General features: G+C 45.4%; 1 protein-coding gene across 2 annotated transcripts in view; it reads left to right on the top strand.

Moving 5' to 3' along the window:
• Nucleotides 1-26,426, top strand: part of LOC128340661 (alpha-1-antiproteinase 2-like) — an 80,583-nt gene extending 54,157 nt beyond the window's left edge. For both annotated transcript variants that reach the window (XM_053286079.1, XM_053286078.1), the window contains exons 2-6: nucleotides 3,135-3,809; nucleotides 5,120-5,390; nucleotides 7,676-7,814; nucleotides 10,574-10,642; nucleotides 26,029-26,426. In XM_053286079.1, the coding sequence (XP_053142054.1) occupies nucleotides 3,152-3,809; nucleotides 5,120-5,390; nucleotides 7,676-7,814; nucleotides 10,574-10,642; nucleotides 26,029-26,229 (1,338 nt within the window). In that variant the 5' untranslated portion in view covers nucleotides 3,135-3,151 and the 3' untranslated portion in view covers nucleotides 26,230-26,426. The remainder of the gene's footprint in view (nucleotides 1-3,134; nucleotides 3,810-5,119; nucleotides 5,391-7,675; nucleotides 7,815-10,573; nucleotides 10,643-26,028) is intronic.

Here is a 26,426-nt window from a genome sequence, read left to right as displayed (position 1 = left end):
GACTAAATTTGTAGGGAGGCATCTATCTATCTTTCTTTATGCAGTTGATGTGGTCCTCTTGTCGAGGACGCCAACTGGCCTCAAAAAATGCAGAGTGCACTAAATCTGTACTGCAAGAAGGAGGGTTTGGAGATAAATTTTCAGAAAACCAAAATAATGGCTTTCGCACGGAGACCTAAGATTCGCACTTGGAGGATTGAGGGCCAACTTATTGAGCAGGTATTATTTTTTAAGTACCTAGGGGGTAGTTTTCCATGCTGGGGGCACTAGGAAGGCCCGCGTGAACTATGTAGCCTCCAATACCCAGAAAAGCTCACTCGCCATTTTACAGTACTTGCGATCAAAAGGTGGCTATTACTTACCAGCAGCTTTTAAACCATTCAAAGCCAAATCACTGTCCCAACTACTTTATGGAGCGCAGCTGGGTCCCCCCCCCCAATATAACAACTCTGGAATGTGTGCAGTCAAAAGTTTTGAGAACTGCTCTTAATATCCCAAGATCTGTTTCAAATGCTGCTGCCTGTTTGGAGACTGGCTTTATAGCACTAGCACTTAGCAATAGCACTTACATTTATATACTGCTCTATAGCTGGAGCTCTCTAAGCGGTTTACAATGATTTAGCATAATGCTCCCAACATTCTGGGTACTCATTTTACCGACCTTGGAAGGATGGAAGGCTGAGTCAACCTTGAGCCCCTGGTCAGGATCGAACTTGTAACCTTCTGGTTACAGGGCGGTGGTTTTACCACTGCACCACTAGGGGCTCATTTATTAGGGTAGAGGCCAGTGTCTGGATTATTATACTTTGTTCCTGGCTCAAACTAATTTATCATCCAGTTGGCCTGGCTCCCCTAATTTTACAGGATGCTTTTGGCTCCAGGTGAATCCAGTCTATTGAGGCTAAAATAGCTACATTGGGCCTCTCTGTTACAATTCTGTCCAAGCTGGGATTTGATCAGGCAAGGTTGCTGGTTGAACAACGGGTGCTTGATTCCGAATGGCAAAATGACCTTGGGAAGGTCTCCAAATTTTACATCTCAGAGGAAAGAAGATATCTAGTCTCTGCAATGAACTATTTTACTTGGCTGGAATTTCCGAGGCATAGAAAAGCTTTTACCTTGGCTCGCTGCCACTGTTTACCCTCGGCAGTTCTAGAAGGGTGCTATAGAGGGGATCCATTTGCTGACATCCTTGTGGGCTGGATTAGGTAGAAACTATTGAACATGTTTTGTTATTCTGTCTGTTTTATAAGGATATTCGTGAATCTTTCATCACACCTTTGCTTTGTAAATTCCCCGGTCGATTTTCCCCGGTCGAACAATTTTATTGTTCCTTGTTGCTTTCAGACTCAGAGTGTTTAATTACATCAACTGTGGCTAAATTCTGTGCTGCTGCCATAAATATACATCACCGGATGGTTAATAAGGACATTTTATTGTTTTAATTTTTATTATCACTATGTTTCCGATTTTGTTAAAAATTTCAACTAATTTTAATTCTAATCTGGTCTAATTATATACACTCTACCTATTGTTATATAATTGTAAACTTTTTATTTTGTTTTGGCTTGTGGCTGTAACATTAAAGAACTTGAACTAGTATTTGTGTGTGTGTGTGGTGGTGGGGGGGTTAGCCTGCTCTTTCTTCACCCTGTCTTCAAAAACAGATTTCAAAATCTCAAAAAAAAAATTGGTGAGAGTATTGCTGCTTACAGAGCAGCACCACATCTCTCAACAGCATGATTTTAGGGATGTCCTTTGATGATACATTGTATCATCACCTTCTGTGCTCCCTTTTAAATAAAGAGGCTATTCATACAATAGGGGGAAATCGGGCTAGTGGAAGCTAACCCGATTTTGCCCCATTGTGTGAACCACCGGGCTCGGCTGCAAGCCCGGTGGTTCCTAGGTGGGTAACCCGCCTAAGTACCCCTCCGCTAAAACCAGGTTTGTGGAGCGAGTGCTCCGCAAATCTGGTTTTAAAGATTGTGAGTAGCCATGGTGCGGCTCCGTGCCACAGTGACTCACGAGTAGACCCCCAGAGGGGAGGTAAAAAGCCGTCTCCTGGGTCCGGCGGTCTTCCCAGTATGCCCTGCGCACTTGCAGGGCTCCTGTCCGGATTATCAGTCTTCTTTCCCCAACGTTTGGAGCACTACCCCTATGTGGGAGTTTCTTTACCATTAGGTGATCGCCTGTTGCCGGCAGTTAAAGAACACATCTGGTGAAGTGAATGTGTGGATGTTTCAGTTGCTCTTCAGAGAACCTGGAGGAGATCGGGTCTTGTGGTAGCAAGCATGAATTGTCCTTTTTACTAAGCAGGTTCCATCATGGTTTGTGTTTGAATGGGAAACTACATGTGAGCACCATACAATACTCCCCTTAGGGGATGGGGCTGCTCTGGGAAGAGCATCTGAATGCTTGCATGCAGAAGGTTCCAAGTTCCTTCCCTGGCATCTCAAAGATAGGGCTGAGGGAGCCTCCTGCCTGCAAACTTAGAGAAGCCTCTGCCAGTCTGTGTAGACAATACTGAGCTAGATGGATCAATTGTCTGACTCAGTAGAAGCCAGATTCCTATGTTCCAAACCTGAACCTGTTCCCCCCAAAAGGGAGGCCAATAGGAATATGGTGAAGTCAAAACAGAAATCCATAAAGTGTAATAAATTGGTTATCAGGCTTCACCATTTAGATGGGCATTGTTCTTCAGGTGCAGCCCACAAAGGGGATTTCCCTGGTTAAATGTTTTGATATCATCCATAGGAGTACATGGACTTTGTGGGAAACCCTTGGCAAAGATACGACCAGGTGTTCTGCATGGGATAGACCCTTCACTCTACGATTCCATGGGACAATCAGCACCAAGTTTTATTACTACAGATTATGAACCCATTTAGACCAATGTAGAACAAACAGTCTGAGAGCTGTCACATTATCTCAAAGGCTCCAGTAGTGCCAGCATGGTTGCCAGTCGCTGTGCAAGAGGTTCAAACCCTGCTCATTTGTTGGGAGTTTAATGGCAGCAGAAGATGCACCTGTTCCCCATGTAGATTCCGTCATGACTGCAGATTTGTGTGGCAAGTGTCTCAGCAGCACTTGACACTGAAATTTACAAATATAATGTGATTCTTTCATTTCAGATTAACTCCATAGGAATATGATGGCTAATGTTCACCTCTGTCTGCTGTTTGCTGGTCTCTGTGCTTTTACTTATGCTCATTATATTACCGGTCACCATGAGGAACATGTTCACCAATATGACCCTCATCCTTCCGCTGAAGGTCATCAAAGAAGCAAAAATGAGATTTGTCAAAAGATATTTGCAGGAAGTGCTGATTTTGCCTTCAAATTATACCACCAGGCTGCTTTGGAGGATCCTGGCAAGAACATTTTCTTTTCTCCACTGAGCATTTTCACTGTCCTTGCAATGGTCTCCCTGGAGGCTAAGTCTGCCACTGCGAATCAGCTTTTTTCAGTTCTTGGTCTGAACCATTCAGAGATGAATGAGCAAGAAATACATGAATGTTTTCATCATCTCTTCCAAATGATGAACCGCAATAACTCTGACATTGAGTTGCGTATTGGGAATGTTCTTTTCATAGATAACAAATGGCAGCCACAAGCAAAGTTCTTGCATGACTCCAAACTTTACTACCAGGCTGAAGTTCTTCCAATAGACTTGAAAAATTGGACAGAAGCCCAGGCCCAGATCCAAAGCTACCTAAAGAAGAAAACCCAAGGGAAATTAGTAGATGTGATCCGGGGTCTTGATCCAGAGGATGGCATATTTCTCGTAAACTATATTATAATGAAAGGTAAAGTAAATGGACTTTCCCTCCTAAACATAGTTGGAAAGGGCAAGCCCCTTCTCAGCATGTTACCATCATATTTCGAAAGCACTTATTGCAAATCCTCAAAAACCATGAAGAGGTTTTATGAGTGCTTGCAAGTTAATTCTCACAAAATGGATTTTTAAAAAACCCTTACCCCTTGGAAGCAAAATAAAATAAAATGAGACCCACCATTACCATTATGATGTGTGTATGTGGTGATGGTGGGATTAGTGACAAAAGGCTTTCCAGCCTACCGCAGAATTTCAAATAATGGTCCTGTTTATGCTGAGAAATAAGACCTACCGTTACCCCTATGATGAGTGTATTTGGTGGTGATGTGATTGGTGGCAAAAGGCTTTCCAGCCTACCCCAGAATTTCAAATGATGTTCCTGTTTATGCTGAGAAATCTTCAAGTGTCAGACCTGTATGAGAGCAAGCCAAACTCCCTCCTGCTGTCAATTACTGCCCACCAAATAGTAGGGGTTTAGTTCTTGAGATGGGGGACTGGGAGTGAGGGAAGTGCAGTTGTGATTCTTTTTGAGGTTCAATCTAGATATGGGTCGCGTTTGCGGTAATCCTCTCCAAATGACCTACAATTTGTTCTGAAGTGGGTTTTCACATATGGTCCCTCATCAGTTCAAGAACCTGCTCTATTCTTGTAGCAATGCCTTTTTTAGTTGCTTATTGTTGCAAACTTCCTTTTTCTGCTATTAGGGAGCTGTTCTTTAAGAAGTAGTTCTAGACGCTGCTTTCTCTGAAAGTTTAGTTGCTACTTCTCTCTGGTGTCCTTCTGCTCATTTTAAAGCTCTATATGATGTCAGCAAAACGTTCTTTCATATAGTCAAAGAAAATCTCCTTGTCAAGAGAAACCCACAAACCTTGTTTAGGCATTCAGGTTATAGGCAAGATTATAGGCCATTATAGGCCATTTATATATAGGCCATTATAGGCCTATAGGCCATTTAAACAAGATGCAGAGGGGACGATCCTCAATAGCAGATTTTTGAGGGCTTCAGGAAATTCAAGATAAAAGGGGGGATTGGAGAAAATCACTCCTTCCCATTTTGCAAATGAAAAGAAGTTTTTAGAACACAACTGTGAATACACATATAGCTCTGAAAACTGAATTTCTAAAACAAGAAACTGAAAATGTTCCCAAGCACAAAGGCTTATATTCAATTTCTGATCTTTTAATTACTTTGTAATACATATTGCACTCCTTTAGATTTTTAAAATGCACAGATGTTTTTGCATAGTATAACCATGATTCTCTTGTCTTTCTTTTCATAAGTCTCCTGGGAAAATCCTTTCAGTCTTCTGAATGCTCAAGAAAATCTCTTCTTTGTGGATGAAGACACAACAGTGAAAGTTGATATGATGGAGGAGGAAGGCTATTTTAGGAGTTACTATGATAAGAGACTGTTCTGTGAGGTGGTTGAGATCCCCTACAAAGGCAACGTTTCGGCACTCTTCATTCTGCCTGAGCAAGGAAAATTGAAACTGGTGGAAGAGGCATTCAGAGAAGAAATTTTGCTAAAATGGAAGGGCTTATTGAAACTACGGTAATGCAGCATGGTGTAGGGGATGTGTTAGCTTTATTTTCTGTGCAGATATTCACTATCCTTATGCATATATAACTATGCATACTGTACCCAGTTATTCTGTCAAATTAAAACTCCCACCTTAGAACACATTATTTATTATTATTTATTTATTACATTTATAAACTGCCCCATCCAGAGGCTCTGGGCGGTGTACAACAACTTTTAAAAGACATAAACTCACAATTAAAACAATGCTAAGAACAATATAAAAACAATTCAAAAATGATTAAAACTATTTAAAGCCAATTAAAATACATTTAAAAACAACAAAACTTTAAAAGCCTTGGAATGCCAGGCCAAGTAAATAGGTTTTTAGAGCTCTCTTAAAGGCCGACAGTGAGCCTAAACTGTGGATATCTGCCGGGAGTGCATTCCATAGACCAGGAGCAGCTACAGAAAAGGCCCTGTTCCGAGTCGCCACCAAATGTACTGGTGGCTACCAGAGACAGACCTCTCCAGATGACCTCAATGAGCGATGGAGATCATACAGAAGGAGGCACTCTCTCAGGTAATCCAGACTCAAGCCATTCAGAGCTTTAAAGGTAATAACCAGCACTTTGTATTTCATCTGGAAATATATTGGCAGCCAGTGCAGCTGTTTTAAGACAGACATAATATGGTGTCACCAGGTTACCCCAGAGACCAATCTGGCTACCGCAAACTGAAGTTTCCAAACTACGTACAAAGGCAGCCCCACGTAGAGCGTGTTGCAGTAGTTGAGTCATGGAGGCTATTCACACAATGGGGCAAAACTGGGCTAGTGGAGGATAGCCCGATTTTGCCCCATTGTGTGATCCACCGGGCTTGGCTGTGAGCCCGGTGGTTCCTAGGCGGGTACCCTGCCTAACTACCCCTGCCCTAAAACCAGATTTGCGGAGTGAGTGCTCCGCAAACCTGGTTTTAAAGATTGTGAGTAGCCGCGGTGCAGCGGTGCAGCTGTGCAGCGTGGTTACCCACAAGTAGACCCCCGGAGGGGAGGCAAAAAGCTGCCCCCCAGCTCCGGGGGTCTCCCCAGTATGCCCTGCGCACTCCAGCCGCCCAGGGCTCCCTATCTGCTCGTGGGTGGGGAGAACGACTCTCCAAAACCGGGTCTCTCTGATCATGAGACCCGGCTCCCGGTGTAGCCTAGGGGTGTGTGAGCCGGCTTGAAATTCAGCCAGCTCAGCTTGAAGGCTCTCCCTAGAACCAGATAGGGTTGGTGGTACGAGCTGGTGATTTGAGCCACATCCCCACCTTGTGAGCTAGCTCAACAGGCATATTTGTGAAGAGGAATCCAGCAAGGAATTTCAAGTAACTTGAAAACCAAACCACAGCAGCAGTGTGAATGGGAGACGGTAGGGAGGTGGGCCAGGAACAAGCAAGCCTGTTTGTAATGTATACTATAGTACCTTCAAAATCAAGCTGTGGCGGCAAGGACAGTGGAGGTAGCAGTGGGGGTTCCACCCACCCCCCACTGGCCTCCCAAATAACCAGGCAGCCACGCTGTGAATGGGCAGCTACGGTGTTGCGTTTGATGGAGGCATGCTCCCAGATTCCTGGACGGAGACTCAGTGGCCTCTTTCAGGCCCTGTGCATAAGTGAATGTAGCCTTTCAATTGTGTGCGCCACCAGAACCAAGCTGGGGGAGCAGAGAAATCCCTTCCTTGGAGTAGAAGTCAGTTGTTTACTCAGGTTGGCTCTGCAAGTCCACACAATGGGATTTCTCAATTGAAAGGCAACATCCGTGCATGTGTGGAAAGAGGGAGTCTGGCAGTGGGTGGAGAGAGCCCCTGCTGCCACCTCCCACTGATGCTGCAGCTCGGTTTTGATGTACTGTAGTGTACATTACAAAAATGCTATCTCCCCCCCGCCCCCACCAGGGTTCTCTCTAAGGTGTGCGTTTGTGTGCACATGCTCATGTTTCTTAATGTCTGTTCAGTTAATTTTAGATACTGTTCAGGTTGAATCAGGAAGGCCCCCTCTGAATGCACATGCACACACACTGCCTGGATACTGCCACCCAGACCAAAACTCATTCCGCACACAGATGAAACCACTGGTACAGCTTTTGTCTTACAAAACAGATGCTGTACTCATGGATGGCAGGGAAGATGGGACTGTGTTGCCTCTTGATGTGAATGAGGTGGGATTTCAAGTTGGTTTTCTATCAACTTGACCAGATAGTAATTTGCGATACAGAGTGCCTTGTACAATGTGTTCTTGTACTCCATGTACTCACATGGCCTCTATTTCTTCATTCACAGGAGAAGAAGTGTGTCTCTTCCAAAGACTTCAATTTCTGAAAGTTACGATATCACAGAGGTGCTTAAAAACCTGGGTGTTACTGACCTTTTCAAAGAGAGAGCAGAACAATCTGGAATTACTGGGGAACATGAGCTGGAGGTATGCTTTTCAAGAATCATTATGGGGCTTATACTGAATTAAAATTCAGACTAACACTGCACTAGTGCTAACATGTCACACTAGTGCAAGGATGTTATGTTAGCTAGTTCTGCTAAGTCAGGAGTTGAGTTCAAGACTATTGTTGTGCTGGTGGCATGCATTCTGCTGTTAAACCTGTTCCTCAGCCCATACATGTTACAGCAAATTATGCAAAGCTATTGTTGTTGTGCATGTGTAGCACGTGCAAGTGGATCAAGAGTGCAAGAGGCTGAGCAACTTCGAGCATCTGCTCTGCTAGCTGGGACTTAACGATGCAACCACTCCTAAAGGAATATACAGATATCCTTGTGTAACCAGACTTGCTCAGATGTGGGTCTCCAAGCATGTGTGGGACAATGCATTTTTCACTGCATTGGAGAAATTAGCAAAAAACAAATTTGGCAAGGGTGCAAAAACAGAGGTCCACAGTCTGGGCACAGGAAGATATGAATGTTGGAATAGCCCCTGAGAAGCAACAGACTCAGGCACAAGAAATGAAATATATTAAAATAACAAGTATCTGGTAAACAAGAAAAACATAGGAACATAGGAAGCTGTCATATACTGAGTGAGACCATAGGTCCATCTCGCTCAGTATTGTCTGCACAGACTGACAGTGGCTTCTCCAAGGTTGCAGGCAGGAATCTCTCTCAGCCCTATCTTTGAGATGCCAGGGAAGGAACTTGGAACCTAGATGCACTACCCAGAGCGGCTCCATCCCCTAAGGGGAATATCTTACAGTGCTCACACTTCTAGTCTCCCTTTTGTATGCAACCAGGGCAGACTCTGCTTAGCTTAAGGGGACAAGCCATGCTTGCTTCCACAAGACCAGCTCTCTTCGCTAAACAGGTTATGTGGGCACAAATGCCTCAAAAGCAAACAGTACAACTACAGTAGCAAACAAAGAAGAGAAGGGAAGCAGTTATGTAGGCAAGGAAGGGGAATGGGGTGGGGAGGAGAGAAATGAGCACATTATCTATCTATCTATCTATCTATCTATCTATCTATCTATCTATCTATCTATCTATCTATCTATCTACCTACCATCTTCCAGTAGTAGATTTAGGCGGGGGGGGGGGGTGATAGAGGTCCTCAATAAAGAGAATGAAGGGCTTTAGCTGGAGCATGATTGGAAGATGGTCACTATTGAACTTTGGGATAACTTCAAACCTCTCCACCAGGGGGAGCAGATTCTCTGAAACAATGAAATAGTTGATGATGCTCATTCAGTAGCCAGAGAAATAGGTGAACTCGCCTGGATGGTCATTTTCAGTTGAGCCATTTAGGATGAAGGGACTTACCCTGGAGGTTTAGGAATGTGGCAGTGCAGCCCCACCCGGAAGCAAAACCAGCCCCCCCCCCCCACATCTGAGGTCAGACATGGAGGGCATGTTGGGGCCTCGAGGTGCACCTTTGAGGGGTGGCGGCCCAGCACCTAATGATAGCTATGCCCTTGTCTACCTTAGAGTAGCGGTGCGCATGGAACTGGAAGGTCCAGTTTGGTTTGTTTCTAGACAGGACCCAGACCGGACCAGGCCACTATGGTCTGGCACCCCCTCGAACCCCCCTAATTCTGTTTGGTCAAGTGGGGTTCACAAACAATTTTTAAAATAAATAAATAAATATTTACTTACACCCTTCGGGGGAGTTGCTGGAGGTGGCGGGGTGTCCGCTGAAGTTCCCCTCCACCCGCCAGCCTCCCTTCATGCCCATACCAGCCCATTTTGGAGGCTGCTGTGCCTCTGCAATTGGCCTCTGCATGACCCAAATGGCCGGTATGGGCATAAAGGGAGGCCAGCAGGGGGAGGGGGAACCATTGGACCCCCCCGCCTCAAACAACTCCCCCAAAGTGGGTAAGTTAAAACAATCGATCTATTTTTTTTTTTAAGAAACGTCCACGAACACCCCAAACAGTCAGGGGTTTTTCGGATGGTTCGGTTCAACCCCGGACAGTTGAACAAGTTCGAGGTGGGAAACTGTTTGCACATCCCTACCACAGAGTTGTGTGGGTAGGACTGCTGTTGAGTATTTAGTATGGATGTGTCAATCGATTCATGTACAAAATGATTTGCAGCCAAATTTACCTGTTTACCTGTGACAGAGTGGGCAGTTGTGTGGGCACCCAATCCGGCCGCCCAGGGCTGCGCTTGATCATCTGTAGGTCTAAGCCCACTCTCCCTGCAAACCCCCTCACAGCTCCTCACACTGATCGTGTGAAGAGCCTCAATATATTCAGGATAGCCACAAACAGGAAATTGCAGATTAAGGTCTGCTCCTCTTGGTATTCTTGTTTATTTAAACTGATTGAGGCGATTCTCAAGATCTTCAGAAACTGAGCCTAGCCCACTTTTTGGAGAGCATGGGAACCACCGGGCTCCCTCATAGTGGGTAACCCACTTAACTAGCCCTCCTCTTAGACAAGGTTAGCTTTGTAAGTTCCTAAGGTGAGAGAGAGAGGCAACCCCAATGAATTTGTAACTAATTCAAAAAGGATGTGCTTTGAATATTTACTAAACAGAAAGTGCCAGTAACTTGGATGACAAGGGGTGCCAAATCTGTGCTTGGACTTGCCTTGAACCCAGAAATATTTTGAGACCCACGTTCAAGAACCCCTGTGCAAGGGATTAAAGAAACTCCTTCACTTGGCAGGACCAGAACAAATGAACTTTATAAAATCTGGCTCTCTCTTCAGTCCTAATCCTTGTTTCATTTCCATGCAGGCTATTCAAAAAGATCATCTGAACTTCCATGAGAATGGCACAGAAGCTGCAGCTACCACTGACAATGAAGTAGTTATCACTTTATTTCCCGTTATACCTATATTTAACAGGCCTGTCTTGAATATTATTCTTACAGAAAATGAGATAATATTCATGGCAAGTAGGATTGTGCATTTTGTTTTCTTTCTGTTTTGTTTTTGGCCCGAATCTGAAACACCCCCATTTTGTTCTTTGTTTGAGATCAGCCATTCCGAAACACCCCAATTTTGTTCTTTGTTCGAAATTGCAAAATCTGAATCCAAAACATTCTGGATCTTTAAAAAAATTGCTCCAGGGCAAAACTATTGGGTGGGGGGTGGTAGTGCCCAATGGGTGGAAGCTACTACCCAAATTTCAGAGGAATTGGGCAAAGGGCTGATTTTGAGTGAATTTTTGAAGTTTACGATTTTCCCCATGACAAACCACAAATCCACTCTCATATGCTAACAGAGAATCTACACTCAAAAGATCTCAGAAACAGCAGAACCCTGTCTCCCATGGCTTAGCAACCCATGGGGGTGGTTGGCACCCTATGTGCTCTCCACCACCACTCGCTCCAGTTCCACCCCAGTTCCCCTCAACTGCAGTTATGGGGCTGCTGAAACCTCCATCATCTTCTGTGGGAAAGAACTTCAAAGATGCATAAACTCCATTAAATCTTTTTTAAAAATCAGCCCTCTGCCCTTTGAAATAATTCTGGCAGCTTCCTTGCCTGCACTGGGCACTACTACCCAACCTACTCTGCTCTGGGCCACCCCTTTCCCCTGACATGAAGCTATACTTTTGCTGAAGCCTCCATTATTCTCTATGGGGAAAATTTAAAACTTTAAAAATTCACCAAAAATAATCCCTTTGCTCAATCCCTCTGAAATTTGGGCGATAGCTTCCACCTATTGGGCACTACCATTCCCACCCACTAGTTTTTTTCCTGGGGCCATTTTTCAAAATCCAAAATGTTTTGGATCGGATTTTGCAATTTCAAACAAAAAACAAAATTGAGGTGTTTTGGATTCAGGCAAAAAAACAAACTAACAACAACAAAAAAAAAAACCCACAGGAAAAAAAAAGCACAATCTTAGTAGCCATTTCAGGCTGGCAGGCTGTGCTCAGGCTGGCAACAAGGCAGGCAGGCATGGGCAATGGCATGGCAACATCATGGCAAACTGAGTCATGCCATGCAATGCAAACTAGTTCTCTCTCTCTTCAATGAGGCAGAAAGGCAGAATGGCGAATAAGTAAGTAACTTGTTGAATGAATTGAAAACCCCACTTTGAACTCTCCCCCACCCTTGCCCCTTCTTCGACCCTTCCCCTGGTCAAGGTGGGTCAGTAAAGAGTGGCAAGAGGCATAAGAGCCAATGGGGAACAAGGAGGGAATTGTCAGCAGGTCAGCCCATGATTTAGGTCACCAATGCGATGAGTGGAAGGGCGGAAAATTCAAAAAGGTGACAACACAAAATGGAGACTGACTCAGAGATCACCACAAAATAAAGGTCTGAAGCAACAAAACAGTTTGTAGCCAAAACAGGGACTTTTTGTTTTTTTGTACAAAACTTTCAGATTAAATAAAATTAAATAAAATTCAAAACTAATTAAAATTAGTTTTAATAATTAAAATTAAATAATTAATTTTTGGCTAAGCCATGGGAGACAGGGTTCTGCTGTTTCTGAAAATCTGAAAGTTTTGAATTTTATTTAATTTTATTATTTTAAAACTTAATAATTTAAAACTTAAATTATTAAGTTTTAATAATTAAAATTAAAAAAATTTCAAAATTAATTAAATTCAGATTTGGAAAATGGATGTTTTGTTTTGTCTACAAAACCCCAAAATGGCTCATTTCAAGTACAAAACATTTTGTATCCAAAATGTTTCATACATCCCTAATGGCAAGAGTTTCAAAGGTCTATCAATGGCTACTAGATGGAGGGCTACAGGCCACCTCCAACCTCAAAGGCAGGATGCCTCTGAGTACGAGTTGCGGGGGAGTAACAGCAGGAGAGAGGGCACACCCTCAACTCCTGCCTGTGGCTTCCAGGGGCTTCTGGTGGGCCACTGTGCGAAACAGGATGCTGGACTAGATGGGCCTTGGGCCTGATCCAGCAGGGCTGTTCTTATGTTCTTAAACCCTGTAGGAAACTAATTGCACAGAGAGTATTCTACTTACAGCCCTGAGAACACAGATCTGGTTTGATGTGCAGTGTGCATGAACAGGTCTTTAGACCTCAGTTACTTTCAGAAATGCCATTGACAAACATTTTGCAACAAATTAAACACTAATGTGTTTTATTTTGGGTATCTCTCTGTCTAGTACAAAATTCCTAATCTAAAGTATAGGCAATTATCAACATAAAAATATTTGTTGGTTCTTGTAACTACACAGTAATTATTCTATGCTCATGTGTGCTTTTGTGTGAAAATGAATGAAGACTGGGAAGATTTTTCTGTTCAACAAGTCACTTTCTACCAAATATCTGTTCTGTGATTCACAAGGTGGTCCATTAAACCAGATTATTTTGAAATTTTAGGGTAGATGGAATCTTAATGGATTAAAAGAGCCATTATACATATCTTATAATTGCAATGTTTGAAAGGATTACAGCATGTGCCTGGAATATCTGTAACACACCCAAGTGTTGGAGGAGCTGTTCAGAGGCGTTGAGACTCAGTCAGAGAAGCGTAATTACCCCTGGACCTTGGGGCCCTTGTCCGTGGCCTCCAAGGTTTGGCTGGGGGGGTGGTTTCCAAATGGCCAGGGAGGCCTCCTGAAGCTGAATTATTCCTAGCATGGAATTGGCCTTTTTAACAGTTGCCGCACATTGAGTTGACACTTTCAACAAGCTGTCCACCACAACCCCAAGAAGATCCCTCTCTTGATCAGTTACTGACAGCTCAGATCCCATCAACTTATACTTGAAGTTGGGGTTATTTGTCCCAATGTGCATCACTTTACACTTTCCAACACTGAACCGCATTTGCCATTTTGTCACCCACTCTCCCAGTCTGGAGAGATCCTTTTGGAGCTCTTCACAATCCGTTTTGGATTTCACTACCAGAAAGAGTTTGGTATCATCTGCAAATCTGGCCACCTTGCTGCTTACCCCTGCTTCTAGATCACTTATGTATCAACTAGTATTTTTAAGCCCGTTATAATAACGGGCGCTAGCCTTCCCCCCACTTTATGTTTTGTGTGTGTGTGTGTGTTTGTCTGTGTGGTTTTTTTAAAAAGAAAATGCTGCCAAGAGGAGACGGAGACTGGGCTGGGGAGACGGAGGCCGGGACCGGGGGCCGAGCGGAGGCTGTAGAAAGCATTTTTTTAAAATGCAGCCGCCGCCGTTGCCGCCAAACTCCCACCCTCCCTCCCAACTTCCGAGACCACCTTACCCCGGCCCGTGTCAGTTGGGCAAAGAAAGTCCTTAATTGAAGAGGGAGAGAGGAGCTCGCAAGCAGAGCTCCTCTCTGAGCAAAGGCTCTTCACGAACTGGCACTTTGGGCGTGAAGGACGCCTATTGGGTCCTTCACGTCCATAGTGTCAGTTCGGGCAGAGCCTTTGCTCAGAGAGGAGCTCTGTTTGCGAGCTCCTCTCTCCCTCTTCAATTAAGGACTTTTTTCGCCCAACTGACATGGGCCGGGGTAAGGTGGTCTCGGAAGTTGGGAGGGAGGGTGGGAGTTCGGCAGCAACGGCGGCTGCTGCATTTTTTTTAATGCTTTCTATGGCCTCCGCTCGGCCCCCGGTCCCGGCCTCCGTCTCCCCGGCCGGGCAAGGGCCCCAACGTGTCCCAGCCACCCGGCTTCGGCGGCGGCGCCAGGCCTCGGCGGTGGCTCCACCGCCACCTTGTCCGGCTTCCCCCGCTGCCTCCTCCCCCCGCCCGGCTTCAGCGGCGCGGCCAGGCCTTGGCCATGGCTCCGCCACCGCCTGGGCTGCGCCTCGGCCACTTTCCCCTGCCGCCGCTTACCCGGCTTCTTCGGGGCGGCTGCTTCTGGCCACCCAAGATGGCCGCCGGGTGCTGGTGGTCGTGTCTCCCTTGCTCTGTTGTGGGCATGCTCTTTGTGCATGCCCAGAACAGCCCAGGGAGGCACGGACACACACTTGGCACGGACACCACGGACGGACACCACGGCACGGACACCACGGACGGACACCAAGCCTTTTATTAGAGAGGATTAAAAAGCACCAGTCCCAGTACAGATCCCTGTGGGGCCCCCACTTCTTACTTCCATCCATTGTGAAAACTGTCCATTTATACCTACCCTCTGTTTCCTGTCTTTCAACCAGTTAGCAATCCACATATGTACTTGTCCCCTTATCCCATAACTGCTAAATTTCCTCTGGAGTCTTTGATGGGGAACTTTATCGAAAGCTTTTTGGAAGTCCAGGTATACTATGTCAACTGGGTCACCCTTATCCACATGCTTTTTGACTCTCTTGAAGAACTCCAAAAGGTTCGTGAGGCAAGATTTACCTTTGCACAAGTCATGCTGGTTCTTTCCCAGCAGGGCCAGTTCTATGTGCTTTACAATTTTATCCTTGACGATGCTTTCCATCAATTTGCCTGGAACTGATGTTAAGCTAACTAGCCTGTAATTTCTCGGATCGTCCCTGCATCCCTTTTTGAAAATTGGTGTTACTTTGGCTACTATCCAGTCCTCTGGTACAGAGCCTAATTGTAGGGATAAGTAATATATTTTATCAAGGAGGTCGGCAATTTCACACTTGAGTTCTTTGAAGACTCTAGGATGGATGCCGTCTGGCCCTGGCGATTTGCTAGTTTTCCATTTTTCAAGACAATTTCGAACATCATCTCGTCACTGCTATCTGACTCAGTTCTTTCGCCTCCATCTCTAAAAAGCCTGTTTCAGGAACAGGTATATGCTCAGTATCCACTGCCATGAAGACGAATGCAAAGAACTCATTGAGCTTCTCTGCAACCTCCATATCCTCCTTAATAATCCCTATCACACTCTCATTTTCCAAAGGTCTAACCGCCTCCCTGGCAGGTTTCCTGCTTCTGAAGTATTTAAAGAAGTTTTTGTTATTCCCCTTGATGCTTTTAGCTAAATGTTCCTCAAACTCTCTTTTTGCCTCCCTTATTGTCACCTTGCATTTATTTTGCCAGAGTTTATGTGCCTTTCTGTTCTCCTCATTTGGGCAGGCCTTCCAATTTCGGAAGGAAGTCTTCTTCCCTTTTATGGCTTCCTTGACTTTTCCTGTTATCCATGTTGGCATCCTCCTGGACTTAGTGGTACATTTTTTTCTTTTGGGGAATGCAGTCTAACTGGGCTTCTAGTATTGTGGTTTTGTGTAAACTCCATGCATTCTGGAGCGAAAGGTCTCTCCTGATTCTCCCTTTCAGCTTTCTTTTCACCATACTCCTCATTTTGGAGAAGTTTCCTCTTCTGAAATTCAAAGTGTCTGAGTTAGACTTCTTTGGTGATTCTCTCCCCACATGTATGCTGAATTTGATTGCACTATGGTCACTGTTGCCTAAAGAGTCGATAACACTGACATCCCGCACAAGGTCCTGGGGGCCACTCAGGATCAAGTCCAAGGTCGCCTTCTCTCTGGTTAGTTCCAAGATCAACTGTTCTAGGGAACAGTCCTTCAACGTATCCAGAATTTGACCTCTGTGTCATTACCTGACTGTGAATTTAACCAGTCTATGTGTGGGTAATTGAAGTCACCCATTATTACTGCCCTGCCTCTCCTTGAAGCCTCCCTGATTTCCTCCTGGAACTCCTAGTCACTGTCAGCGTTTTGATCCGGGGGCGATAGCATGTCTCCAGTAGCACATTTCCTTTCAGGCCTTGTATTGTCACCCATAGGATTTCTGTGGAGGACTCCAGTCCACCTATGTTTTCTACCGTGTTAGAATCTATCCTTTCTTTAATATACAGTGGTACTCCTCCTCCAAGGCGTCCCTCCCTGTCCTTTCTATTAGGGGTGTGCAATTCGGATTTTCTGTGTTTCGATTTGTAACCAAATCAAAACAGCCCTGATTCGATTTGGATCCGAATCTGACCCATTCGAATCACCCCAAATTTGATTCGGATCTGAATCGCAGCTGATCCGAATTGAATCAATTCGGGTTTTGGATCTGTCCTATTGATTTCCCCAGATTCCCAGCTTTCATTTTTTTTAAAAAAAGCTAAGCTTTAGCCCTTATACAAGTGGAGTTATGGAGCAAAATGTGTGGTCACTATTTTTAAAGTGTTCGGATGGGTGAAAGGCTACCACCTTTCATGGGTGGAGGCTACCACCCAAATTGCAGAGGGATTGGGCAAAGGGCTAGTTTTTGGTGAATAGTTGAAGGTTTAGTGTCTTTGAGGCAGATTTGGGGCATAAAGCGGGATCTGGGGTGGAAGAGTGTGGTGAGGTGGTAGTGCCTAATGGGTGGAGGATACCACCCAAATTGCAGAGGGATTGGGCAAAGGGCTGGTTTTTGGTGAATTGTTGAAGTTTACTCATCTTTAAGGTTTTTCCCTATAAGGTATAATGGAGGTTTCAGCAGCCCCATAAGTGCACTTGGAGGGCACTGAGGTGGCCCAGAGTGAGTGGTGGTGTAGTGCACATAGGGTGCCAGCCACTCCTATGGGGTTGCTAACCCATGGGGTACAGGGTTCTATAGTTTCTGAGATGGTCTGAGTGTAGATTCTCTGGTAGCAAATGAGAGTGGATTCATGGTTTGTACTGAAAATCTCATCTGCTACCAGAGAATCTACACTCAGAACACCTCAGAAACAACACAACCCTGTACCCCATGGGCTAGAAACCCATGGGGTGGCTGGCACCCTCTGTTCACTACACCACCACTCACTCTGGGCCACCCCAGCAACCCCCAAGTGCAGTTATGGGGCTGCTGAAACCTACATGATTTCCTATGGAAAACTTCAACAATTCACCAAAAACCAGCCCTTTGCCCAAACCCCCTGCATTTGGGTGGTAGCCTCTACCCATTAGGCACTTAACTTAAATTGAGTAGTACCTCACTGCCTTGTGGGTGGGAGTGGGGTGTAGTTGGCACATGGCAGTTGACAATTGGCACTGTCTAAAAGACAGTCAAAATGAATAGAAGAAATGGTGGTGTGTAATGAATCCTCATAAGGATTCATTGAGTGAAAGTTATTATACACCAAAGAATCCGAACACTTGAAAAATAGTGACCACACATTTTGCTCCATAACTCCACTTCTATAAGGGCTAGAGCTTAGCTTTTTTTTTAAAATGAAAGCTGGGAATCTGGGGAAATTAATAGGACATATCCGAAACCCGAATCTATTCGAATCGAATCAGCCGCGATTCGATTTATACCCGAATGTAGCCAATGGACCACAGGGGTGATTCGTTTTGTCTCCGAATCACCCGAATCAGCTAGATTCGGGTACAAATCGATTTGTATCCTAATCGATTCGCACATCCCTACTTTCTATAGAGTTTGTATCCAGGGATAACAGTGTCCCACTGGTTCTCACTGTTCCACCATGTTTCTTTTATGCCCACTATATCTATTTCTGCATTAGCAGCCAAGCACTCCAGCTCACCCATCTTGGCTCGGAGGCTTCTGGCACTGGCATATAAGCACCTATGCACTGTATCTCTTCCCTGGTGTCTGCTATCTTTCTTTTGACTCTTTGACCAGCTGGCACAGCCTTCTGTCTGCTCTGTCCCCTTCTGTTTTATCTGAATCCTTTGCACCTTCGCACTTTAAGGGATGGCATTGGCTGAACCGGATACTGCCCACCTCCTGTTGGCTATTCCCCAGGCGTCATTTTAAAAGCTGCTCTGCAACCTTTATGATTTTAAGTACCAGCACTCTGATTCCATCTTGGTTCAAGTGCAGCCAGTCCCTTTTGTGCAGGCCTTGTTTGCCTCAAAATGTGTCCCAGTCCCCTCCTCGCGGCACCAACGTCTCATCCATGCACTGAAACCCCTCAGCTCTGCCTGTCTCGCTGTACCTGCATGTGGAACAGGTAGCGTTTCTGAGAATGCTACCTTGGGGGTCCTGGACTTCAAAATGCTACCTATCAGCCTAAATTTGGCTTCCAGGACCTCCCGACTACATTTCCCAACATAGTTGGTGCCGACGTGCACCATGACAGCTGTCTCCTCCCCAGCACTGCCTAACAGCTTATCTAGTTGCTATGTGATGACCACAATCTTCGCACCAGGCAGGCAAGTCACTGTGTGGTCAACACTCAGGTCACAAACCATTCTCTCTATACCTCTAATGATCAAATCACCCACTTGATGGAGGTCCGCATCCCCTGGAGGAGTATCCCCTGTGCGAGAGGATATGGGCTTATCATCCACTGAGGGGGTCTCTTCTAAAGGAGCATTTCCCTCTTCCTCAGACCGATGTCCTCCTTACCCAAGACCTCCATTCTCCCTGACAGCAGAGAAGCTATCAGCCCTGGAGTGGGATGCCTCTACCACATCCCTGAAGGTCTCGTCTGCATGCCTCTCTGAGCTTCTCCAGATCTGCCAACTTGGTTTCAAGGGAACAAACTTGTTCCCTGAGATCCAGGAGCTCATTGCACCGAGCACACACCCATGACTTCTGCCCATGAAGCAAATAGTCATACATGTGGCACTCTGTGCAATACACTGGGAAGTGCCCCTTCTCTTGCTGGCTTTCTAGCTTCATAGTGGTTTTGTTGGCTGTTTACAGTATTTAGAGATAGTTTATTTGAAGGATGGGTCTCAGCTGTAATGGTCAGCTATTTAACTCTCCAACGTGCCTTTCTCAGGAATATGAGGGAAGGATTGGTACTTACTTTCTCTTCTCCACCGGGCTCCTTGTGATCACAGGGGCTTGTTCCAGGCTCCCCCGCACACTTCCTGTTAAACTCCTGCAAAACTCCAACGTCCTGTTGGCTATGCTCTCGGGCCTACACCTCTTATGTAGAGAATAGGCTTCCAACTGAGACACAGGATGTGGGCCAAAGGAATGTGGGGCCTCCCCCAGCCCTTGCTGACTTCACCCCCTCCAGGCAAGGACAAAGTGAAACACAGGAATATTTTAGCCAATAACACACACACAGACGAGAACTTATCTCTTGAACAGAAACCAGCCCCTCAAAGTCTCCCCTCCTCAGTTAGTTTAAAGAGAAAAAAGACTAGATGTTGTTGATTAGAAAAGCTTGCTCACCCCCTGAAGCTTCTCCTGCTCTCTCCACAGTAGGCTTCCAACTAAGACACAGGATGTGGGTCAAAAGAATGTGGACCTCCCCCAACGCTAGCAGACTCCACCCCCGCAAGGCAGGGACAAACTAAAACACAAGGATGTGCTAGCCCTGGTAAATGCTTGCCTGGCAAATAACAAGTGATGAATCTCTTCCTCCAATTTTCCACTTCAGATATCAGTGTCAAAAACCGAGTAAGGGTTTCAAACCAGCATGAACTAGGGCTTAGCCAATTATGAACCCAAAGAACCCCTTGTTGACTGATGGTAAATAGTTATAGCAGATGTCACTAGGTGGCACTGTTATCCACGCTTGCTTATTTTAAGTATGCTGGTGTACACAAGACTTGCTTTCTGATTTGAATAAGTGAGTCAGGTGTACCTAGCCAGGTAGCCTCTGAAGGTGTCACCTGAGCATTACCACAGGTCATCAGAATGTCATGGGATGTCTCTCAGGAGGTACTTGGGACAGATCTGACCTTTGAAGACATGGAAGGCTGCTCTCACAATCTTTTTGAAGAAATGTTATTAGGACCCTTCCAAATCTGTATTGGTAGTAGTAATCATATTTATATACCACTTTTCAACCAAAAAAGCTCTCTAAAAGCGGATTCTATATCAAAGGAACAGAAGAAAGTTCCCTCTCTTAAAGATGCTCACGGTGAAAAGGGGACCCAGTGTAGACACTAGCAAACAGCCTCTGGGAGGACCCCTGTGCTGTTCTGCCAGATATAAGAGACAAGTATGGATCCACAACAAGAGGCAGCAGTATATGGCTGGTGTGCATGTGTTGCCTGAGCCAGTGAGTGAAGGTGGGGGTTTGGAACAAAAGTTAGCAAAAGTATACCTCTGCTATAACTGGGGTCTTACTCCGTATGCACACCTTTAATCTTTTCTGTTTTCCTCCATTTGTTGCCAGTACTATTATTATGGGTTGGTTTTTTGGACAGAGAAGTGTACTGCAACTCCTATCCAGAGGTAGATGGACACTGCTCTAAGTGTAAGCGGGGCTCTGAGGGGCATGGCTGATGCATTCAGGGCGGAACTTCTGGTCCTATTTTAGTCACTCTACACAAGTAGAGCAGCTTTTAGATAATATCTGAAGAGGGTTATTGCTGGAAACTGTTGTTGGAAACTGTTGTTGGAAACTGCAGTATAACCATTCAGATAGAGAGCAGCTCCGAGCCCCGCCCACGTCGGAGTCTCCTAGCCAGGCAGACCAGCAGGGTAGGGAGGGGGGAGGGAGGGAGGAGACAGCCAGAGGGTGCTGCTCTGCTATGGAGGAGCCTTGGCCTCACTTGCTGCTGTGGTGGTGTGGAGTCTGGCTGCTGTGGAGGGCTGCTCCCTGGCTTCACAGCAGCCTTCTCTCCCTCTCGCTGCTGCTGCCCTCATGCAATCAAGAACATGACGTGCAAGCAAGCATGTCAGATCACATGCTTGCTTGCTCCCTCCCTCGGCCTCCTAACCCCTGGGTATCCGGAAGTCTTTCTTTGGCCAGCCTCTGCAAGGAGGCAGGTGGGTGGTCCACACTATCCCCCTCTGCCACCACCCGCAGAAGAGAGATTGGGGCTGGTGGCAGCAGGCTGCTAGTATCAGAAGGTGGGTGGTCTTGCACACGTGGTCACCCAATGGTGGCATGGCTGCCACCACCAGGAACTGAGGGACATTTTTTAGCCCCAGCCCACATGGCAGGGGACTGGACTTCAGACCAGAGGTCCGGTCCAAAGTGTGCCTCTGGGTTCTAAACTGCTCTAGAGCATCCTGAATCATCCCTCTGTGTATGCAGCTCTTATGTTTCATTATCCTGCTTTTAATAGGTCTAATTGTTTTACCTACCTATAGTAGAGAGCATGGACATTCAGTGATAGGTATCACTCTTTTAGTGTTTGATGTGAAGAAGTTTTTAGTTCCCTAGAATTCACTGGATTAGTGAACTTCTTTTGCTTCATAAAGCTATTGCGAGCAGAGGGAGGATTGAGGCCCCTGTAGTGAAAGGTCTGACAGAATGAGGAACATGTCTAATATGATGACAGATAACAGGATCCAGATTTGAACCAACTTGAACTCCAAATTGTTTGCTTTGTGGAGTGAAGTAGTAGTAGTAAAATTATTGCAGTTACTGACCAGATTAACAATTAATAACAATAAGAAAATTCAAGAAATTTCAAAGTTTACAAAATCACAAACTGTTCACATTACTAATACATTCGTGAGGGAGCTTCGACACCATGAAACAGAACTTTGCCACATTATCTGAAATTAGAGGTTTAAAATTGGTCAGCATAATTTCCAAATAAAATTGGTCTGTGTAACCAGGATAAATGGCTAAAATAGGAGCAATAAATTTGGTGTGAATGTTCTATAAAATTGGCAATAAAGACAAACATGCCGCAGGGATAATCATAAGGAAGATCATAAGGAAGTCTGATCATAAGGAAGTCATTTGAATTTACCATCAAGTACTGCCGAAGAGAGAACGTTCAATCATGCAAGGGTCAAAAATCTCCTAAATTTTGGTACCAAGATCTGGTCTAAATATTCAGCTGGTTTATAGTTAAAAGTTTGAGAACCTAAGTATATACCCTTGGGTAGCCGTGCGGACTCCTCCTGCAAATCTATATCTCGGAGCCATAACCCGAAAGCAAAGCTCCTGCTCTAATCCTTGCCCAATACAAGCTTCTTGAGACATGCCCAATTGATGCAATTTTAATTTCAGAGCTGATTTCCATTTGGGAACGAAACTGTCTGATAACACTAAAGGGGAAAGATCAGCCGGAAAGAAGACCAGGCTTAACCAAAATTTATTTATGCAAAACCATACTTTTGCTTTCAGAGTGGTGATCCCTGCTTTTTTGGGGACCAACTTTTTAATGTCTTATTTATTTTTCTATGTGAGCCGCTTTGAGAAATTTGTTGAAGAGTGGTATATAAGTAGTAGTAGCGCAGTGAGGAAATGCTTGACTAACAAGTAGAAGGTTGCTGGTTTGAATCCCTGCTGGTACTATATGAAGCAGCAGCGAAATAGGAAGATGATGAAAGGCATCATCTCACACTGCGTGGGAGGAGGCAATGGTAAACCCCTCCTGTACTCTACCAAAAAAACCCCACAGGGCTCTGAGGGCACCAGGAGTCGATATCGACTTGATGACACGCTTAACTTGAGGAGGCGGTGGTGATGTTATGGCAGCCACCATCATTTTCCTTCTCTATTATGGGACACCACTCTGCTTCAGAGACACAGAGTGGGCCTAGGTTCACTCCTGGCTTCTCATAGTTCACCTGCCAAGGTGTGCCCGAGGGAGGCTAGTCAGAATCACCACCATGAGTGGGTGGGGGTAGGCATGCCCTGAGAGGATATGATCCACCCAGCTGAATAGCTCCCATAAGCCAGTCTGGGGCAAACCCCTTCACCATGCTAGTGATGCCTTATCCCACTCTTTAACCCACACTGGCCTTGCCATGGAACAAATTAGCCTTCTTTCTTTCTTTTGCTCTTCCCTGCGATGCTTTGGATAACATCCAGCCAAACCCCACAGGACCCTGTCATAGCTCCTACTGAGTGAATCCTTGACTGTAAGAGATTCACAGCTGGCTGCCACCATTCATTTTATTTTAATGTGGGACAAACCACTCTCTCCATACAAGATTCCTGGGGAGTAAAGTGGCAAAACCCTCCCTAAAAGGGGCTGAGCATTGCTAGGCTTCCAAAGGCATGTGACTAAAGCAGACCTCCAAATGAAGAGTAGCACACTTCACCAACAAGGGCTTATTTCCAGATTAAAAGAAATAGGTAGGCAATAAGAACAATTGTCTTTTCATAGAGCAGACTGCAGGAGAGAGAGGTTTCTCATTAATCCGGCAACTCAGATTCAAGCAACACAATAAAGGAAAATCACTTCCCTTGGGCATCTAACTGAACTGGTCCCTATCTTACACAGGCAGGGGTCTTCCTGCTGTCTCCAGCTTCCAGGCTGTGGTCTCCTATTTCCCTAGCAGTTTCTCAGCCAACTTCTTCCTCAGGGCACTTTTGTTACTAAAGAAGAGAAAACTTCTGGCCTGTTGTTGTTTTCCTGGGCTTTTTTCCTTATAAGGAAAAGCCCACCCCTACGGTTGCTCTAAGTGAGGCCTAGTCCTCCCTCAAATCCTTTCTGTCACTCCAGACCTCTCAAGCCATAGCTCCCTGAAACACATTCCTGGCTTCCCGGGGAGTCTCCTGCAAGCTCCCCCAGCATCGGTTCCCTGCACCATCCCCACAGAGCATTGCCACATTATGCAGCTAGTTTAACACTTGCTAGGAGTCATGTGTTTGAAAACTCTATGGCTATTCCATTCTTTGAAATGAGTGCTATTGTGTGTATTCTATGTTTTTCTATATGCCAGCGATTTTAGTCTATTGAAATTGCCCATGTTGACAATCTGATTTGCTAGCAATACAATTAGGTACCCTTTTCCTACTGAATTCCCAAATGAGTAAGTATATTGTGATTGTTGTTGCATCAATGTCTAGTCTTTTCATTAGGAGCTTGTTGCCTCCCCCTTCTAGCGTTTCCACGCCATGCCCAGGCTAGCCCTGGCTATAAAGACCCTGCAGCATTCATGTGCCTTGCCCTATGTGCCATAACACTTGTTTCTCAGTGGACACAACAGCACCTCCCACCAATCACTCCACAGGACAAGGGAAGAAAGCAGAACAGTGGTAGGAGAAGGTGTTGGGCAGCATTTCAATAGTGGTTAGGGATGTGCAAAAAATTTCGGGCACAGAACGATCTGTGCCCGAAACGAACAATTTCGGGTGATTCGGGGCTGAACCGAATCACCCCGATGTCCCCCGATATTTTTCGGGCATAAGCCGAATCACCTGAATTTCGGACCTGAAAAATTTGGGTGATTCGGTTCATGGTTGATTTTTGGCGAATTTTTGAAGTTTTAGTGACTTTGGGGCAGTTCGGGGGCATAGCATGGGATCTGGGCAAAAGGAGTGGGATGGGGTGGTAGTGCCTAATGGGTGCAGGCTACCGCCCCAATTTCAGGGGGATTGGGCAAAGGGCTGATTTTTGGTAAATTTCTGAAATTTTCATGTCTTTGGGGCAGATTGGGGCAGAAAGTGGGGCCTGGGGCAGAATAGTGGGGTGGGAATAGGGAATAGGTGTGAATTCTCATTGTATCATAGCAAATGAGATTTTTTTTCAATTAGGCAACTCTCATGACCCCACTTTCACTTTTTCACACTCTCTATTACTATGAATAATATGAGGAAGTAATCAATTTAGCACACTTCACCTTATGAAGACAAACCTCATAAAAATAAATTCACCAAAATTCACCCCTCTGCCCAATCACTCTTAAATTGGGGGTGGGTGGTAGCCTCCACCCATTAGGCAATATCTACCAGCCCACCCCACTCCTTTGGGGCAGATCCACTTTCTGCCCCCAATCTGCCCCAAAGACACCCAAACTTCAAATATTCCCAAAAAATCAGCCCTCTGCCCAATCCCCCTGAAATTGGGGTGGTAGCCTCCACCCATTAGGAACTACCACCCCACCCCACTCTTTTGGGGCAGATCCACTTTCTGCCCCCAAACTGCCCCAAAGTCACTAAAATTTCAAAAATTCTCAAAAAATCACCCCTTTGTCCAAACCCCATGAAATTGGGGTGGTAGCCTCCACCCATTAGGCACTACCACCCCACCCCACTATTCTGCCCCAGGCCCCACTTTCTGCCCCAATCTGCCCCAAAGACATGAAATTTTCAGAAATTTACCCAAAATCAGCCCTTTGCCCAATCCCCCTGAAATTGGGGTGGTAGCCTGCACCCATTACGCACTACCACCCCACCCCACTCCTTTTGCCCAGATCCCATGCTATGCCCCCGAACTGCCCCAAAGTCACTAAAACTTCAAAAATTCGCCAAAAACCTGGACTTTGCCCAATCCTGCTGAAATTGGGGTGGTAGACTCTACCCATTGGGCACTACCACCCCACTCCAAAATTTTGCCCCTGGTCCCCTTTTTACCCCCCCAAATCGATTCAGATTCAGATTCAGATTAAATCCGAATCCGAACCGAATCAAGGGTGATTCGGGTGACCCAGATTCGGGCACAAAACAGAACAGGGGTGATTCAGTTGGGGTCCGAGCCAAATCACCCCAAAACCCGAATTGCACACCCCTAATAGTGGTGTCATTTTCAGTTGTGCTTTTGTGAAATGGGACGAGGCTAAGATGTTCTTTCCCTGCAGGCTATTGACAAGGCAGTTCTGGATCTACATGAAGGTGGCACTGAGACAGCATCTACCACCACTTTTGAGAACATGCCATTGTCTGCCGGAACTTCTCTTGATGAGACTTCTGATCTCGATTTCGATAGACCATACTTGATGGTCATTTTTGATTATAGCACACGAAGCATGCTTTTTATTGGGAAAATGAGGAAGCCCTGAAGATTCCTGAATATGAAGTGAACAGAGAGAAGCTTACAAAGAGAGCCCTGTTCGATGATTAAGAAACCATTTTTTGCATTTGCAGTACACCTTTGCTAGCATGAGCCAAGCTCCTTTAGTGCAGTAATGATTATTTTGATGACAAATAAGAGAAGAGCTGCAAAATAACGGTATAATAAATATATTTAAAACACTGA

The sequence above is a fragment of the Hemicordylus capensis genome, chromosome 1 (genome assembly GCF_027244095.1).
Source record: "Hemicordylus capensis ecotype Gifberg chromosome 1, rHemCap1.1.pri, whole genome shotgun sequence".
Taxonomy (NCBI): domain Eukaryota; kingdom Metazoa; phylum Chordata; class Lepidosauria; order Squamata; family Cordylidae; genus Hemicordylus; species Hemicordylus capensis.
The sequence above is the reverse complement of the archived record's forward strand: the minus strand, read 5'-3'. Positions and strand labels throughout refer to the sequence as shown.